The sequence below is a fragment of the Buteo buteo genome, chromosome 12, assembly GCF_964188355.1.
Source record: "Buteo buteo chromosome 12, bButBut1.hap1.1, whole genome shotgun sequence".
Classification (NCBI taxonomy): Eukaryota; Metazoa; Chordata; class Aves; order Accipitriformes; family Accipitridae; genus Buteo; species Buteo buteo.
Window position 1 is genome coordinate 28,848,544 of NC_134182.1, and position 18,089 is coordinate 28,866,632.

The 18,089-nt window shown below is 36.2% G+C and overlaps 1 protein-coding gene across 3 annotated transcripts in view; it reads right to left on the minus strand.

Annotated features, from left to right (window-relative positions):
* The window catches only part of SDCCAG8 (SHH signaling and ciliogenesis regulator SDCCAG8), a 116,573-nt gene that overhangs the window by 27,122 nt on the left and 71,362 nt on the right, over positions 1–18,089 (minus strand). For all 3 annotated transcript variants that reach the window (XM_075043176.1, XM_075043178.1, XM_075043177.1), the window contains one exon: positions 15,605–15,736. In XM_075043176.1, coding sequence (XP_074899277.1) covers positions 15,605–15,736 — 132 coding nt within the window. The remainder of the gene's footprint in view (positions 1–15,604; positions 15,737–18,089) is intronic.

Genomic DNA, 18,089 nt, shown 5'->3' on the forward strand with positions numbered 1-18,089 from the left:
ATTTTAGTGGAACAGAATTTTTAAGATGATATTTTCACACAGATAACACTAATGTCTCACGTAACCCTCATTTTCAATTCTGTTCTACAGTTATCTGTTGTGTTTAAGGGACTGAACGAATTCAGACATTTCCAGCAACCAAAGTTCCACTGATTATTAAAAGGAAGGAAAGTAGCATGGGAAAGATCACTCATTTATCTTGCAACACTGCTTTAACAGAAGTGGAACTGGGGGCTCTGCTAATAAATTTAAGTATCAGGACTCTAATCAGTTCTGCTTTTTACCAAAATTAATTTTACCTCTTTGTTTGGGGTAGCTTCTGTACATCAGGTGGGGCTCAAATGGAACAGAGCAGTGCTGGGTCCAGAGACAATTCAGAGAAGAACAGTTCAGAGGGACACAACAATATAAGGTAAGCTTTGCACATGCACTGTTAATAGAAAAAAACCCAACAACCTGTACTATTGCTGAATGAAATTTTGTGTTATAGATGTCCTGCAAGCACTTACAATAGTTGCTAAAATTTCTCTGTTTGGGAGAACCTTGGGAGAACCTAGCCAAAAGAAGAAAAACATTTATGTACCATATAGGTGGAATGTATTGTTAGGTTTATGTCATGTTGCTATTAAAAAAAAAATACTTTCAAATAGTGGAGCTTGCAAATTATACCTAATCAGAATGTCTGAGCATTAATAATAACAACAACAAGTAAGTCTAGAATTTGCCAAAATAGAGGCAGTTGAAAGTGGGAGCACAAACAGCTAAGATAAAGTGAAACGTAATAATATACTGTAAAGATTGTATTGGCTTTTGGTTTTGATCATGTAACTCACAAGGGAACTGAGCAAACAGGTAAGTTACGTGAAAAATTTTGAACAAGCAGAGGTTTTTGGTTTTGGTTTTTTTTTTTTTCAGAAGATCCAGGAATCTTCAGAACATTTTTATCAGGAAACACTCCTTCCACATGTAGAGATCGAGTACCTAAAATTACCTTAAGCCAAGAAAAGCATGAAAAGGTAAAGGGAAAAGAACAGAAAACAGCACTGTAACAAGTCTTTTTCTTCTTTTGTCTTCAAAGAAGTGTTTTTCTTCTTCCATATTACTTAATGGATTTTTTGTCTGGTAGTATGTGATCCCCTCTGACCCATTACTTCTTTTCCTTTTGTCCTTACACTAACCTGCAGAAGGAAAGAGTGGAAATACAGGACCTTCTGTCTGATCTAAAAACACATAGGCAGAAAAAAAAATCCTGGACATAAGTAAAAAGATGATGGCCGGACAAAAACAAATGAGTATTTGATGTGCTAGATTTGACAAGAGAACTCCTTATTAGATCCAGATCACCATAAACAGTCCCAAAAGTGGGAGCATACTCAACACAGTATGTGAAGGATCACCTGGAATTCACATGATCTTGGATTTTTGATCACATCATCAACAAATGTGTGTACGTATGGTAACACACTCTGGACTGCAAAAATAAAGTGTAATAAATATGTGAAAAGCCTAAGATCGACAGCTTTCTTAATACTTTGCACATGGAAAAGACAACCACTGTAACTTGTTTTGCTCTTGATCTTGTCCACTCCTCCATCCCTAATTCTTATTTGCACCAACCCTGTGAGAGGGTAAAACCCTTTGTAAAAATTGAGTTTTCTTTAGGTATTTGTGGCTTTGGAATCACGTTTGCAAAAAATGCAGTGGAACTGTCAAATATGTTACAAGTGAAGGTACAGGCCTCCCACATGAACTTACAGCAGCTACCTAAATGATTCTAACAGAGGCTAACCATTTCCAATATGTAACACAGCACAAAAGTAAATCTCTCCTTTTGGAGAAGGGAAAAAAAAAAACCCAACTTATTAAGCTTCTTGAAACATTAAATTGGTACATGCAGATGTTCCACCAGATGTTAAACATTTTCCTTCTACTGCAAGCGATTTACACAGTTGTATGCAAAAGTGGATGACCAACACATAGGCGCTATTTTTAAAAGGTTACCTCAGACATAGTAGGACCTCCAAAGAGTACTACAATGTATTTACCATAAAAGCAATTGTTCCAAGATGGTCCTAGTACCTGGATGTTTACTGCAATACTTTGGTGACCTAGTAAGTGTTCAGACAAGTCTATACAACTACTCTTTCAGTCAAGCCCGAAGGGAGGCAGAGGGGGAGATGCCTTTACATATGGTGGGGTCCTTGAAGAACTGGGCTTCCTTTAAAAATGATGGAATCGAAGTAAACTGATACATAAGGGTACTAGTTCTCGTGCAGTAGCTGTGTTACCAGCTCCTGGATTAGTTATAGGAGGACTAAATACCAACATTCAGTCTCCCAGATTATAACATCCTTATTTATATTCATGTTACTGAACCAAACTAAAAATAATAATTCATAACCTTTGAATATATTTCAATTTAGTGTCTATAAAGAGAGAGAAATTCTAACATTCCTGTAAACGTGAAGGAGTAATGCAGTCTTGGTTCCTGCCAGAGTACTGTTTTTACTTATATTTACATGAAAATCACTGTGTAAGCTTTTCATGTAGCAGTACCTTCCTTAGTAATATTATGAAAGGTTTTATTTCTTTTGATACAGCTTGAAAACAATCCTGTAAATACTGAAGATGCTAATGACTTAACATCCTTCTCCCCCCTTCTCTACCTCAATACAGAACACCGAAATCAGTATTTCAGTAGTAGTGAACTCCACGAAGTGCTTTTTCCCCAAAGGAACAACCTGCTTGTAACATTTTATGAATTTTATATTGAGATCATTTCATTGTCCACTAACATTAACTTCATCTATTTCTTTCTTTATCAGTGAGAGCATCTTCTAGGTTAGGACAAACATGGCTTTGTTCACCTTTACCTAACACAATATGAACTTGGAAGCACTAGCTTTCAAGAATTAACTTTCACAGAACATGGAACTATCCCAGATACACATCAGGGTTAACCTAGAAACAGCTTCCAAGGTTCTCCTACAAAAGACTCATAAGCATTTACCAGGCATACAGACAGAGTGCTGATGAAATACAGTCTTCTCTGAGATGGGCCACCTAGAACACAATAATGCAGTGAAAGGAAAATATATCCAAAATACAGTGGTCAAAGCACTTCTCTTACTAGAGGTGCCATAGGATTTCTAACATTTCAGCAGAATAGAGGACTTTTTAAAAAAAAGGGCTTTGTCCAAAAGACTCTCAAATATTGTATATTGCACAGTGCTCAGTTTATTCAAGTCAAAGGTGAACTCTCAAGCAGATCGTACTGGGATTTGGATCTTTTGTTTCAGAAAGTCTGGAATTTCAAACACAAGCCTCGGGTAACGAACCATCAATCCAATTTAGAACAACAAACTCAAAAGACGACAACTGTATTCAGCTTTAGTAGATATTTTTCCATGTCAACTAAAACTGCAAAGAGTAAAGGATGACGACCCGTTGCCCCACAGTGATCATTATGGTGACCTTCCATTTTCAGAGGCAAAGCGTCACATATGGAAACGTTGGTTTTAGTTTCCAAGCTGTATTATCTTACACAATTATATACTCCTTATAAAACTAGCAAAGAACTATACCTTGGTCAGATATCTCAACAGGGCACTATCACAAACAACTGCCTGCTACAATTAACCTTTTTGGCATGAAGTCTGGATGACTTCATGCTATATTCTAATTCAGCAGCTTCTACTTTTGTTATTCACTACCAATTTCTCTGAACCCAGCAATGTCAAGAGGTCAACAATTACACTATTCAGAACACACCATGAAAGTAAGAGTGACCCTATATTATATCTTCATTTTTCCCCTTTGATCATCCCTTTATTTGACTGTATTTCAGTAAATTATCCATGTAGTTTTTATTTTGACAGCTCTCTTTACAGCAGTAAAACAAAATGTGTGCATTGCAAATGGCAAAGATTCAAATTTCAGCTATGTTTATCCAAAATAGCACTGAACTGCTTCTGTACTTATGCTATACTGCCTACAGCCTTACGGAAGGGGAGACAGATGGGATGAATTTAGCAGGGAAACAGCTGTGGCTTGAAGAAGAGACAAGCAAAAGTTTTGCTATCAGGCTTCATTATGTATCAAGGTACCAGTAAAATGTGTATCCGTAAGGCAGCCAAAAAAGTGTTTTTCATTTGACTAGTGATAATTACCTTTTCTCAACAGCTGACAATGTTCTAAGCAGCATTAAATAGGTATAATAATTAAGCAATAAAATAAGACAGGCAGTGCCTTGCTGGGGATTATTGCTCGCCTCGGGTGTGTTGTGAGGCACAAGGCTGAAGGGTGAGTGACTTCAGCCACCCGAGAAATGTAATAATCCCCCAGAAATGCACTGCCTGGAGTGTCTTCTTGCTATTAAAAATGAAAATTTAAAAAGGACAAAATGTTAGACACATTTCCTGTGGATTTTATTGACATGGGGTATTAACATTACAGAAAGTCAATGAAGAAATTCCATTTCTGCCCAGCCTATGAAAGGCCTTTCTGAAGGATACATATGTCTCTGCTCAGCTTGTTTGTGCATTTTATTCATAAAAATGATTTGGGAAGCACAACTATTTGCATCTTCTAACACATGTGTGATAAGGCACAGCAGAATACAACAGCCTTCATGATGATAGAAGTTAAAAGTGCTTTTAAGTCACATGCTTCCAAACATTTACTCTGTGCAATTGTCCGTGCTTGGTGTCAATGTACAGACAAGCTTTTTTTTAATTCTGAAACTGTGTGTGTGTGTGTATATATATATATGCATACATACACACACTTTTTTTTTTTTAAATATATATAAAAAAGGTCAGCCACTCAAGTGATCCAAGCAAAAGGGAAAAAAACCCAACCCAAAAACCTGGAAGTTGTTTCTGACCGCATGCAAGTCACACAGCTAAAACTAAGTCTAAATCCCTGGCAGTGTGGGAAGTGCTAGTGTAGCACTCAAAAAGATTACACTGCTTTACATAAGTGCAGAAAAGATTACTGTAATTTCAGCCATGCCACTGAGACAACCTTTTGAAAATGGATCCTTGGAAGTACTTAGCAACCCTGACTTGGATCAAATCAGAATTCTAGAGACCATTCAGGATCAAGTCCCAAGTAAAGAGGTATCGTATTTGGGACAAGGATGTATTTCCATATGTATAATTAAAGGTGGAATCTGGCGCTCTGAAATTAAGAACAACTTTAAAAAAAAAAAAAAATCTCATTTTTCCTTTCTTTCCCTCCATATATGAATTTACTGTTCACAAAGAACAAGTTAAACAAGCACAGAATAATCTGTTACCCTTTTCCATTTCTTTTGTATTTTCCATCATCACTACTTTATTTCAGGACCAAACCGAGAAGGCCTAAGCACACATAATGCTGTCTTGAGTACACTAGAAATGTAGATACTAAGTAGGTCTTATCATACTGTCCTTCCTTATAGCCACTTCCATAATCTCTATTTCACAACAACTTCTGCAATTAGCAGTTGAGGGGTAACATTTAAGATAGCATTTCCAGAAACTAGCACAATGCATGTTATATCAGACTACTTCCAATTAACACTATAGCAGGGCACAGCAAACACAACTACTTTTTAGTATTTAATTTTTTAGGATGGCAATTTTTTTAGAGTGCACTCAGAAACGGATAATGAATATGACTGGAGCTCCAGAAAAGAATGATAGTTTAAGTTAGACCAGAAACAGGCAAAAGAAGATTCTAGCTGTGTTTTAGAGAACAAAACCAGTGGAAAAACAAGTCTGCAGTCTCATAATGCATAAACAACAGCACTTTCAATTAGTTTGAAAGATGGAAAACAAAAAGCATGAAGGTAAAAAACCCCCGCCTTTAAGTGCTACATTAGTTAGAACTACTGGCACAAGACACATCAAGGCTAAACACTCAAAGATTTAAAAGCAGGTTAGATTTTTATATGGAAAATGAGAGCATCCACAGTTATATCAACTTCCATAGGAGTAGGACTGGACCCTGTGGAAGCAATCAAAACACTAAAGTTATTGGGGAAAAAGGAGCCTTCCAACAGCCTTGCAAAAATCTACTCACTTATTATATTAAAAACATAAATTGTCATTAGTTTTGGGTCTCCTTCTCTTACAACAATAACCTTGAAAGCAGGCAGGTGCATAGATTTTGTTACAGAGCTGGTAAATTTTCATGACATACTTGCAAAGCTGTTTAAATGTTATTCATCTGTCTTCATTTTCAGTTCCCTGCTATATGGGAACGGAGGGGTTTAAATAGCCTTAGTCTGAAAATCTCAGAGTTATACTCAGAGATCAAAACCGGAAGGAAATCTGCTACTGCTTAAAGCAGTTTGCCAAATGGGTTAATAGTCAAATTTTACTATTACTGTGAGTTCACTTAAGGCCCAATAGGAAGATCCCAATTACTGTTAAATATCCCAACTAGATATTTGCTGCTAAACTACTGCATAGTGTTAGTCTCACAGTGGTTATTTGAAAACATTTTTTTTTTTTAATGTTCTGACATATCACAAGGATATTACAGAAATACAGTACAGAAAAATGAACTTTAAAAATGCAGATGCAACACAATATGGAAGAAAGAAAACAAGGTGAGTATAACAGTCAGGGATTTCAACAATTTAATTCTTTAGATGGTCTAAACAATCAAGACTTGCTAAAGATTGTTAAATGGTGTATACTTCTAGGAGGAACATGGGGAGGGTCATCCTCCAGAGTTTATATACTACATTGGAAAGGCTATTATCGTGGGTAGAAACCTTTATTCTGTAGCTGTAGATACCTCTTAGCAGGTAACTTAAATGAACCATGACATGCTTTTTGGTGCTATTTCTTGCCATTAAACAGCTATGTTTTTAGGAACAGGCCAGCAAAGGAGCACTTTGATCTAGCCTGCTCACTTTTTATTTCACATCTCTGGGGAAAGTGGTGAGGAAGACTGGTCTATGACTACTACCATGGACCAGAGGTGCTCCTACTAGGCACCAAAGGCAAAGTGTTTCAAAGACGACACAGCGATGGTGAAGGGGTAATTGGTGGATTAACACAAAGAGGATCATATTTCACCACCAGAAGCAACCCCCAACCAAAACTAAAACAGTTGCAGGTTTGTAGCAAACGTAGGAGAATAAAATGGGGTTTCACTGGAAAACCGTGGGCACACTTCTGTCTAATGATGTACATCTTTTTCAGCATCAGTGTTATGATCTGCATAGGGCCAAGCATTTCTAGATCTTGCCATATCAAGGAGAGTCTAGGCTGAGCTGTCAAAGACATCACCTTTATCCACCTCCATTTTAGAGGAGAGAATCAAGAATTCTTCGTTAATGCTAAATTAACATTTAAATTTGAAAACCAACAACTGTGCTGACAACAGAAAGTAACAAGAACAGCCTGGAACCTTATGTTGTGCTGTTTTATGTCACACATATTTCAGGGCTTTTTACATTCCTGGTAGACAAGAACGCAAGCTTACTATTAGTGAGCTGAAAGCTTTGACTCCCAGAAGTTGATGGCACGAATAAGAACTATCCCCATGTCTGTTTTGGAGAAGGCAGAGTACATCAAAGCAGTGGAGTAGAAGATATTCTCAGGAGTGGACAATTACCAGACTCTTAGCAGACAGGGTGTTAGTCAGAGTGTTGATAGCTGTTCAACACAGAAGCAAGCAAACCTGGCTATTTTTCCACCTAGCTTTTCTTTGAGGTGTCGATTGTTCCCCAGTTTATGGTATCACTTTCCCAGATACTATTCTCCAGTTTCTAAAACAATAAAATTGTGGTGGCCAGCTGTCTTGATGTGCAAAGTGAACGGACAACTGTGACTTTCCCCTCTACACCTTCTTCCTCACACTGACTATATTGTTATGCAATTAAAAGATACAGCATGAACTAATCCTTAAAGAAGGTAATTCAGATAATTACCAGCCCGTTAACATGACCTCAAATGCATGAAAAGTGTGCAATAAATTCTGAAGGAAAAAGAATATATAAGGACACGAAGGTAAATGGAAAACATGAGAAACTGAAACATAAGTTAGACCAAGCAGATTCTGTCACATCAACTAAACTCTTTGACAGCTGATTTTTTGATAAAGGAAATGCAGTAAATCTTACCTACATTAACTTCAGCAAAACAGTAAACATCATGCCCCATCAGCAAACCTTAACTAAGCTATTGTTGATAAGTAACTGACTAAAATAAAGAGCACAGCCAACAGGAACAATTGAAGGTGAGGAAGAATTATAAGTAGATTTTGTCAAGTTTAAACAGATTTTTGAATATTTTGAATTATGACTCAGCACAAAAAGTGGGAGTGGGCTGATAAATTTAAGAGATGTCATCAGCTTAGAGAAGGACTGGGATACTGCACAGAAAGTAACAGATGTCTCAAAAGATTGGAAAAGCAGACACGGGATGAAACCTTATAGAACAAAGTCTTACACTAGGGACTTAATGCATTCTCAGTTCATGGCAAAAGTCTCTGCTAACAACTTGAATTTACTTGGGAGGAAGAAGTCCTGGATGCACTTCTTGGATAGAGAAGGATTATCAGCTGCCAATATTATGCAGCTGTCAAAAAGGCAAACGTGATCACAGGATCTATCAGTCAAGGAATTTCCAGTAAATACATTAATTCCATCATCTGAGATATTAATCCAAAACCCTGTAGACAGTTCTGAATGCCCATATTCAAAAAAGATCAACAATCAGAAAACTGAGGGTGATGGAGAGCTTACTACAAAAAGAACAAAAGAGGAAGGCTTTACTTATTAATCACAAATAGGACTGAATAGATACAACCATTGTTTATAATTATCTGCATTATCAGTGCAGATAAAATAACAGCAGAATTAAAGAACTACTTACCCCAATTTTGGCTCAAAGACAAGTAGGTACAAGCTGAACACAAATATTAATTCAGATCAAAAATAAGAAGGATACAGAAGATCAGTGGTGCTGGAAACAGTTGTTCAAAATTGGAGCAGCAAGGCCTAATGATTTTTACAAAGGAGCTCAATACATTCTCAGAGGAATATATATATATATATATAAAAACTCTATGTACAAATATATATATATATTATATACACACACACTCTGTGTGTATGTGATAGCTGCAGTAGAGGAACACATTATTCAGTGACCTAGAATACATCTTACAGAACATTATTAACTTCTCTAAACATCTATCTGAAAATTGGGTGTGATGCTTCCCTCTGCTTGTCATTTGCTTCTTAAGAAGGCTAACAACTTATTTGCATACTATTTTACAGCATTTTTTGAAGACCTTGTATTTCACTCTTGGTATACGTTTTCAGGTTTTCTAACAATTGAGATAATTTTTGCTTTATGTGTCTACTGTTCAAGTAGTTGGGGAATAAATCTTTAAAAACAGTATTTGGGGACTTATATAATCTTATATAACTTACTAACTACTTAGAATGGGAGTATTATACGTATAAAAGCAGAAATAATATACGCATTTATACACACAGTATATATAGACATCTACTTAAAGAAGGGAGATGGGGGAAACAGACAAACATATATGTAGTAAGTAGACAAATAGTGAACTGGAGAGGAAGAGGGAGGGAGAGATTTTGAACATCCAGTTTCTATTCCAGAGTATGTGAACTGTGTGCAAACACCCAAATATTAAACAAAAGCCAAATACACTTTCAGACTCTGACAGGATTTGAAACATATATATGTGTATGTGTATATACATCATCTGTTGATTATTTCCTTATAGTACTTCTCTGGAGTATACATTTCTCAAACAAAAATGTGAGTCTATTTAATAGTAATAAAAAATTACTTAATAGTGATAAATCCAAATTCTGGACAGAGCTGAGAGTTTTATCTGGCTGCACCGCAATGCCGGACACAGTGACCACAAAGCTTTTTACAAACTCCTTGCATAAAAGGCTACACAAACAAGTCTGTCTCCAATTGTTACAGCAATCCTGTTACACTGAAACCACACCAAATATATGTGGGTATGAATAATGATGCTCAGGAAAAAGTGGAGCATGCTGTTCTTTAAACACCGAGGCAACTTTAATACCAAAGATGTTACGGAGACTACATATGTTAATCTCTATTTTCGATATAAAAATTAATGCATTTTAAACTAAGAAGAAGCAATGTAGTGCATTTTTATTCTATAATTGCTTTTCAAACCAGATGATTGGTCTAGTAAAAAGATAGTAACAATTGCCTCACTGTTACTTAAAAATATAATGAACTATCAGTAAAATAAAAATAAGGAAGTTAATATATTCAACAAAGAATGAACTGGACTGGAAAAAAAAATAAAGGTCTTTCAGGCAACAATCAAAACGGCGTTCTTCCGCCCATCATTATTTCTTGAAAACACACTCACACACACAAAAATGTACAAGAGCTTTAGGCAGAAAATGTAAAATTTTAAATGCAACTTGATTGCTCCAGTTACCAAGAAATAATTTTAATCAGTTGCTCTACTGAAGATTCACCAAAGAAATCCAAAATCTCTATTCAGACATGTAACTGACAACAAACCAGCTATTGTGATTTTCTGTATCAGTAGCTTGAAACTGCTGCTATATTATCCACATATATATGTCTCAATTCTCATATATATAGTGTTCTCTCATGCATACGTGATCTCGCATACACTATCACTTACTAACAACAACAAAAAGTAAATTTAATGGTGGGAAAAACCTTAAAAATCATTGCCAAACCACATGTCACATTTTCACTCTAACTCCTTGAGTGGTCCATTTAAGAATCCATTTTAGCTACTTTTCCAGATAAGCTTATCCATAAGAATCATACATTTCCCCATAGGTAGGAAACAAACATAATTTGTCACATGTTGTGTTATACAGACATTTCTGCACAGTTGCTGCACTACACTAGAATGTCTGAAGGGGAAGACACCCCAGGTAGTTGGCTGCAGACACATCTCAGCAACATGGCACATAGTTACAATTTGACACATATAGTCTTTATAAATCCAATGTCTATGAAGTCAAACAAATCTCCTTCTTATTTATAGTAACAGGCAAGAGCAGATCTCTGCCGTCTTGTTACACAGATGGTTGTAACATTTTTATAGTTAACTTACAACCACTGATGCCTGAGGAATAGACACACATCTGCCCCAAACTGCCAGTCCTGTAGGCTTTTCTTTTTGACTTTAGCTACCAAAAATACAGTTGAAACACATGTAATGCTGTCACCCCCAAAAAGCTACCACAACAAAAAGCCCCATACAAATATGCATAAAATTTATTATTATTGTTAATGTTACACAGATTCAACAGTGATCACACACATTACAGCAAAAATAACAGTAATACCAACTCTAATCACCAAAACTGAAGTTTTAGAGAAAACTCATAGCCCCAGATCCCATATACTGAACTTAGTCTGGAAAAGCGTTTGGAAAAAAAACTCATTAGAGGATTCTAAATTTATGTTTTATTAAAAAGATTTCAAAAGAGCCTCAAACAAACTACTGTCCATATGCTTTTTTTTTTGCTGCTTGATAAAAAGTAAAGGCATGGCTGGCATCTTGAAAAAAGGAAAGCAATTGCCTAGGATTTTCTTCTCCTACTTGAAGACACCACTTCATATTTGCTGTATTTCCACACGTCATCTGGGTTTTAACAGAAAACGTACATAGAAAAGAGCTAACTATACCAAATTAAATGCTTCCCATTTTAGACACTGGCTGTCCACAGAATAAATTCTCTAAACAGATGACTTACAATCAAATGCTTGCTTTATGACAAGAAGAATAGGTGCAGAAAAGCAAAGCTGTAATTGAACCTTGCACCTACAAGAGCTGTACAAGAGCTAAGTTCAGTGAAAGCTTAAATAGCCTGATGAAATCCTGACCCGTGGCAGCTTGGGAAAATACGACTTATTCATAAATATGTTCCATCAATAATAGATCTAGGCAGATTGTCTTTTTCTTCTTGTTCCCCAAATCGGAAGAGAATAGAGCTTGTGAGAAAGTGAATCTGCGTTTACAGAACTGGTCTAACTACAGAGGTGAATACGCATGCCTTGGAATTCAGTTTGAAAACAGATAAAGGAGAGGATGAACCAACATTATGTGTACAGTTACCCAATTAATTTGATTTTGGATCTCCCTTCCTCTGGAATCTATTTATTTTTTGTGGAGTGGAGCACAGAAGGTAAACAGAAAGGCAGTTCAACCTTTTATTTTTGCTACATATTCTTTTTATTCTTGACTAGTTTCCTATCTTTATAGCTGCCTTATAAGAAATTCTGTACCTGCTAATTTCTACAATGAACGCGTATCTACAGAATGAGAATTTGAAGAATTTAGTAATAAAATTTGCTTTGAGGTTGAAAATTTATACCAATGTGCTCTTTGCCACAAAACAGACAAGAATTTATTTCTCCAAGATTCAGATCCATAAAGTCACACGTGCTGACCAGCTCACTTCAAGTGGCACATCAGTGACCCTATGTCACTAATTAATACTTTTGAGATAATCTACTTAGCTAAACAAATCACTGTCTAAAATGAAAAGTACACAGCTGCAAAAATTACCAAACCAATAACTAATGTAAAAAAAATCATACATGTTTCTGAAGCAAAGATCCAGTGTTGGTAGATTAACAACATTAAATAAACATCTCTTCATAAGCTCCACTGCAGTTTTAATGTGTCACCCTAGCCCTGCAAACGACACATCTTTCAATTCAAGTTTGCCCCAACAACATGCATCAACTGTATCATTTAAGACAGACATCTACTTAATGCCGTATTTCACTGAGCAAGAACACACTGAAAGGGATGGATATTTGCATTACATTGAAAAGGCTGATTCAAAATCATCTTTAATGACTGCAATTTAAAGTAATCTCTTTCTTTAAAACCTGCTTATATAATCTTGGACTATATTTATTTGCAGCACATATTCAGACATTAAGATAGGAATGGCAGAAAAAGAGTTCTCTTGTTCACTTTCAGGAATGCAACTATCACAATCGCCAAAACATTGTTGCTCCAAAAGAAATTCTGAATGATCAGTTAGAACTTGCTTATTCCACAAAATAGTTATATCAGGGCCTGTCATATTCTCCTAGGAGAACACAAGTAGTGACAGAGGTTTCTTGTTAAACAAATACCACAATTCCTTATTATTCAAATGCAAATGCTAGGTCCCAAGTTAAGTCAAAATAATTTTGATACAGGAAACTTTCTAAAGAGAGCCAGAATAACAACAGCTAGAAAATTAGGTAGGAACCCACTTGACAGGATTGTGTTGCAAAAAGACAAGTGCTATTTGTAGCTGCATACAAAGGGGAAACATACTGTGTTAAGAAGTAATCATCTTTAATATTATTATGCTGTGATTATTAGTATCTGAGTAATGGATGAAAATCTGAAGCAAAACACATTATTATTATTGTTATTTGTTCTTCTGCCTTTACTAAATAGCATAGTCAGATCTCTGTTTTTGAAATCTGAAGAGAAAAATCACTACTTTTATTTGGTGGAAGTCCTTCAACACAAATGTGAGGGACTGGGAGATTTATTTGTTGTAGTAGTCATACTTGCTGCTTTTCTTCACCTAGATCTGAATACTTCATAGTTAATTTATAGCATTTGGGAACTGATACTGAAAATCTATTACAGTTTTCACAGGGAAACTAGAATTAGATTACACTGAATTTTTAAAGCGGTTTATTATATCAGCCTTGTCACTTATTACCTGGATTTTAAATGAATGTACTGCAAGATCATAATTAAAAATATGTTAAAAGAGTCTCCTCTTAAAATGCTGGTAAAGTATACTGTTCGTGATTCAAATACCTGATAATCTCTGCCATATTTACATATTCTAAAATATTAAATAAGACAAATGCTATCACTGTCCTGTTTTCTCTCCTTGTTGTCAGCAAAACAGCAGCAGAAGGTAAGACACTGCCTGCAGCATGACCACTCTGCTTTCAAACCACTCAAACCACTTTTCTGTTCTGGATTAATGCTTTCAATCTTTTCTAGTCTATAATCATTGCTGCTGCAGCAGAGAATGAGCAACATTTTCCAGTAGATCTATTTTATTTGATTCTGACAGAGGAAAGGTCATCCTAAAAACTTATGAAGCAGTCTTAAATTCGGCTAGATACTAATAATGCTACAGAAGAACATCTAGGAGGAAAAAAAAAAAAAAAAGATTTAATTTTTTTCTTCCTCCTGAAAGTAACCCTGAGCCCTCAGTGCATGTCCCCCATATGCTGAGAATCCACAAGTAAAGAAACCAAAAGGAAGGTGAGATAAACAGAAAGATTATGCGGTCACATAGATTAGGGACACAATTGTAGCATTTTAAATTTCTTTGTTCTTTGAGCTGTAAAAGATGATAACAATCCTGGGTTACAGAAGAACAGGATGAGGTACAGACAAAAATCTGAAAAGGAAGAGGAAAGAAGGGGGTCTGGACGACTGAAAAGAAGGCATGGAGAGCTTGCAAGAAACAAGCTGATATGGACAGAGGACAAAGAGATGGCAGCAAAAAAAAAAAAAAAATTTAAAAATCAATAGTTGGGGGGGGAGGGGGAGAGAGCGTACAAGACTGGCTGCTTCAATACATGCAAGCTCTGTTCCTATCAGGTGGTCAGTGGTCAAAAAAACCAAACAGAATTTTTCCCAGCCAGGACTATCTAGTCAAAATGAAGTTAAACTTAATTTTGTCTTTCACTACTGACAAAAGATAGCCTGGTTGATTGGGTTTGCCTCTCAGCCATCTCCCTACTTTATCCTCTACCTCCCCAACCATGCCTAAGCTCTTTCCAGTACCTGTTACACTGAACACAGAGTAGAAAACAGAACAAGAGAGCATAGATGGACTTTCTGGTATAAAAAGAAAAGTCTCCACAGTGATCTTTAAGGACATCTAATCCAAATCACAGCACGAGGCGTAACCAGTCTGGACACTCTGGCCAGAACAGCCAATTGGTATTGGTGGAAATATTCCATACTAGTCTTGCTGTAGCTGGTCCCAGCTCTTCCTGAGGAAGAGCTGGCTCTCGGAAAAGGCTAGTGGTGCCTGGAAGCTGTTGATAGTTCTCTGGTTACTAAGATCTTCAGTAAGATTTGTTTATGCAAGTTAAATATTACTGAGAAAGCTAAGATGGTAAAACCAAAAAATACATCTATTACATGGCATAATGGAATCCACATCTGTACCCTACATTCATATTACTCAATAACCTCCACTATCCTTCCTCCCCACATCCCCCCCCTTTTTTTTTTAATATGATAAGACAATTCATCCAAGTTAGAGCAGAGAACAGCCGAAGCAGCCCACACACATATGTACTAGGCTGAAATTCTTTGGAAGACTATGTTGTTCAAGCTTTCCTTTTATTTATCCAAAATGGCACAAGCAAAAGATGTTATAAAAAAAACTTGACAGAACGCTTGGGGAGGGAGAAGGGGTGGTCATTTTCATAAGGAAAGAATATTACTTTCAAAAAACCTAGTGCCATTTTTATATTTACACAACACAACAGGTACAGTAGAGCATACCACATACTGACAGATTAACAGGACCTCCTACCTCGACTTCATCCTCTCATGCATTCTCCCATGCTGGATACATTGTTGGTCCAATTCATCATTCCGTTTCTGCATCTTCTCCAATCTGCCATGAAGATACTCTTTTTCCTGACTAAGCTGGTTGACTTCAGATCTACAGAAGTAAAACACAGTGATGATGGATGTTGTCAGATTTCATCCTGCAGCGTGCCATCAATATGTGGCTTCAGCATTTATAAAATTTCATACATGTATATGTAATGCATAAACAGACTATTACTAGAACTTACAGAAACAAAACACTGTTTCAAATAATCTTAAAACAAAAGAACATGATGCTGGAGGGTATCTGGTAAATATGCCAATGGCAATCACTCAGTCATAGGTTGGCTATGCTAATTTCTGCATAATTTAAACAGGCATGTCTTTTGGCATTATGCATTGATGTTAAATAAGATCAATAAATGTAAATTCATACTTGTTAAGCAAGAATTTGGCCAGCATTTTGAAAACACATTTCAAGTTCTTTATTAGTAAAAGCTAACATCTAGTTTAAAAAATGGCTACTAAAAACTTGTTCAACCCTTACTGCACTGTACAGGTTGAACTCACAATAGTGGTACTGTTTTAGAAACTTTATTAACCTAATATGCCCAAAATACCATTACACAGATTAAAAAAACAAAACACCACATTAAGAGGAAAATAAATAAAACCTTAAGAAACAAGGGACAAATCATACAGGCACACCCTAATCCACATAAAACTCGGCACAGCCTTTAAGAAAATTAGTCACTTCTAGCAATTCTTATTCTTCACGGGTGAGCAGAGACACCAGATCCATGAATGACCTGGGACTGCGACTTGCTACATCTCTAACCATCAGCCCATGGAGAAACAGGCATGAGCTGTTTCTTAATATCAGGAAAAGATCTCAGATTAAATTGTGATAAAATATACATTATGCACTTGTACAGTTTAACTCTTTGGAAAAGGTTAATGAGAACATGTCAGAATCTGCTATACCATCAGAAAGTAAGAATCAAAAGCAAGCAAATTTGTTTTATGGCATCTGCCACTCCAGATCTTGAGGTTAAAAAGCTTCAGATATATCTTTAAATCGTAAACTTAAATATGCTGCAGTTAGAGCAGAAAGATACTTTACCTTCCTGGCTGTTACAGAATGCAACAACAACTGACATTCTGAAAAATACAACAAAGTGCAGGGGGGAAGGAATACTCCTCCCTCAAAAACATGTTGTTACACTGACAAGTCAAATCTGGAAATGACAACATAATCTTTTCATGTTTAAATAGAGAACAATACATGACATCATCTGTGAATCTGAAAGAACTTAGCAAGGGAAACTTTGGAAGATGACTGTATGTAATTGAATTTAGATAGGGAGTTACAGCTCTATTAAGGAGCATCACTGACAAATACATCAGAATCATGCTGATGTATTTGTACATCAGACTTAAATGCACCAGAGTTTCCTGGATGGGTACATAACAGTGGGCAGGATGTTATAGGAAGGAACTGAAGTCGAATTTTTACACTGATCATTTAACAGATATATTAGTAACTTAAAGGTCAGCATTAACAATGCATTATCAGTTGGACCAATTGTTATCACACAGTATGAATGCAATCTGTATTTGATACTGATACTGTAAGAAAGAAAATCAGTGGATAAAAGCCAAGGTCCACTGCAGAGCAGCTCAACAGAGACCTGACGTAACAAAGCTCAACCAAGTGGTAACAGGGACTAAACTCAGACTGCATTCCTTTTTTGCCAGCAAAATGCGACAACAGCATTTGCCATGTGGGAATACTGTAAATGATCATGTTTGTAGAGTTTCCCAAATGGTGGATCCTGCTTCTTTTTCTGTATTTATATGTGGCTGTCTCATTCACAGAAACAGCAAAAGCAACTTTCAAGGTGATAAAAATCTCAAAGTTTTAGAAGGCCTTATTCATCTCCAGCACATTTGAAGGTGCCTGAAGTCTTTCTGGAAAGATCAAGGGACTCAAATCAAACAAAACCAAAATGCTACTATAAATGACAATTAATGAAATGAAAGTACCAAATTCATTGAAAACATGAGTAGCATGATCTGTAATCTCTAAAATATAGCTCTAAATGCCTGATGCTTTGAACCATGTTACTTGTGTTTTCTTCTCCTAAAACATCTTTTATAATTACAGTTGAACTCAACAACAAAAAAATACATTCTAGCTAAAATATTATTTATACAATGTCCCTTCCAAGTAAATACGTAAGAGTCTGTCCACCCAGATTCAAGTATTTCATTACACTGAAATTTTGGAAGGCAGTACACAAGGAGGGCAGAATGCCTATTAAGGACAATGTTTAAAGGTTCACGTGTGTCAGCATTAGAGAGAACACAGGTCCCAATACAAGACTGTATACCAAGAGTCTTCATTAACACCTGATAAAGATTCGCTCTGCATCTTTAAATATACCACTCATCCACCTCAGTTT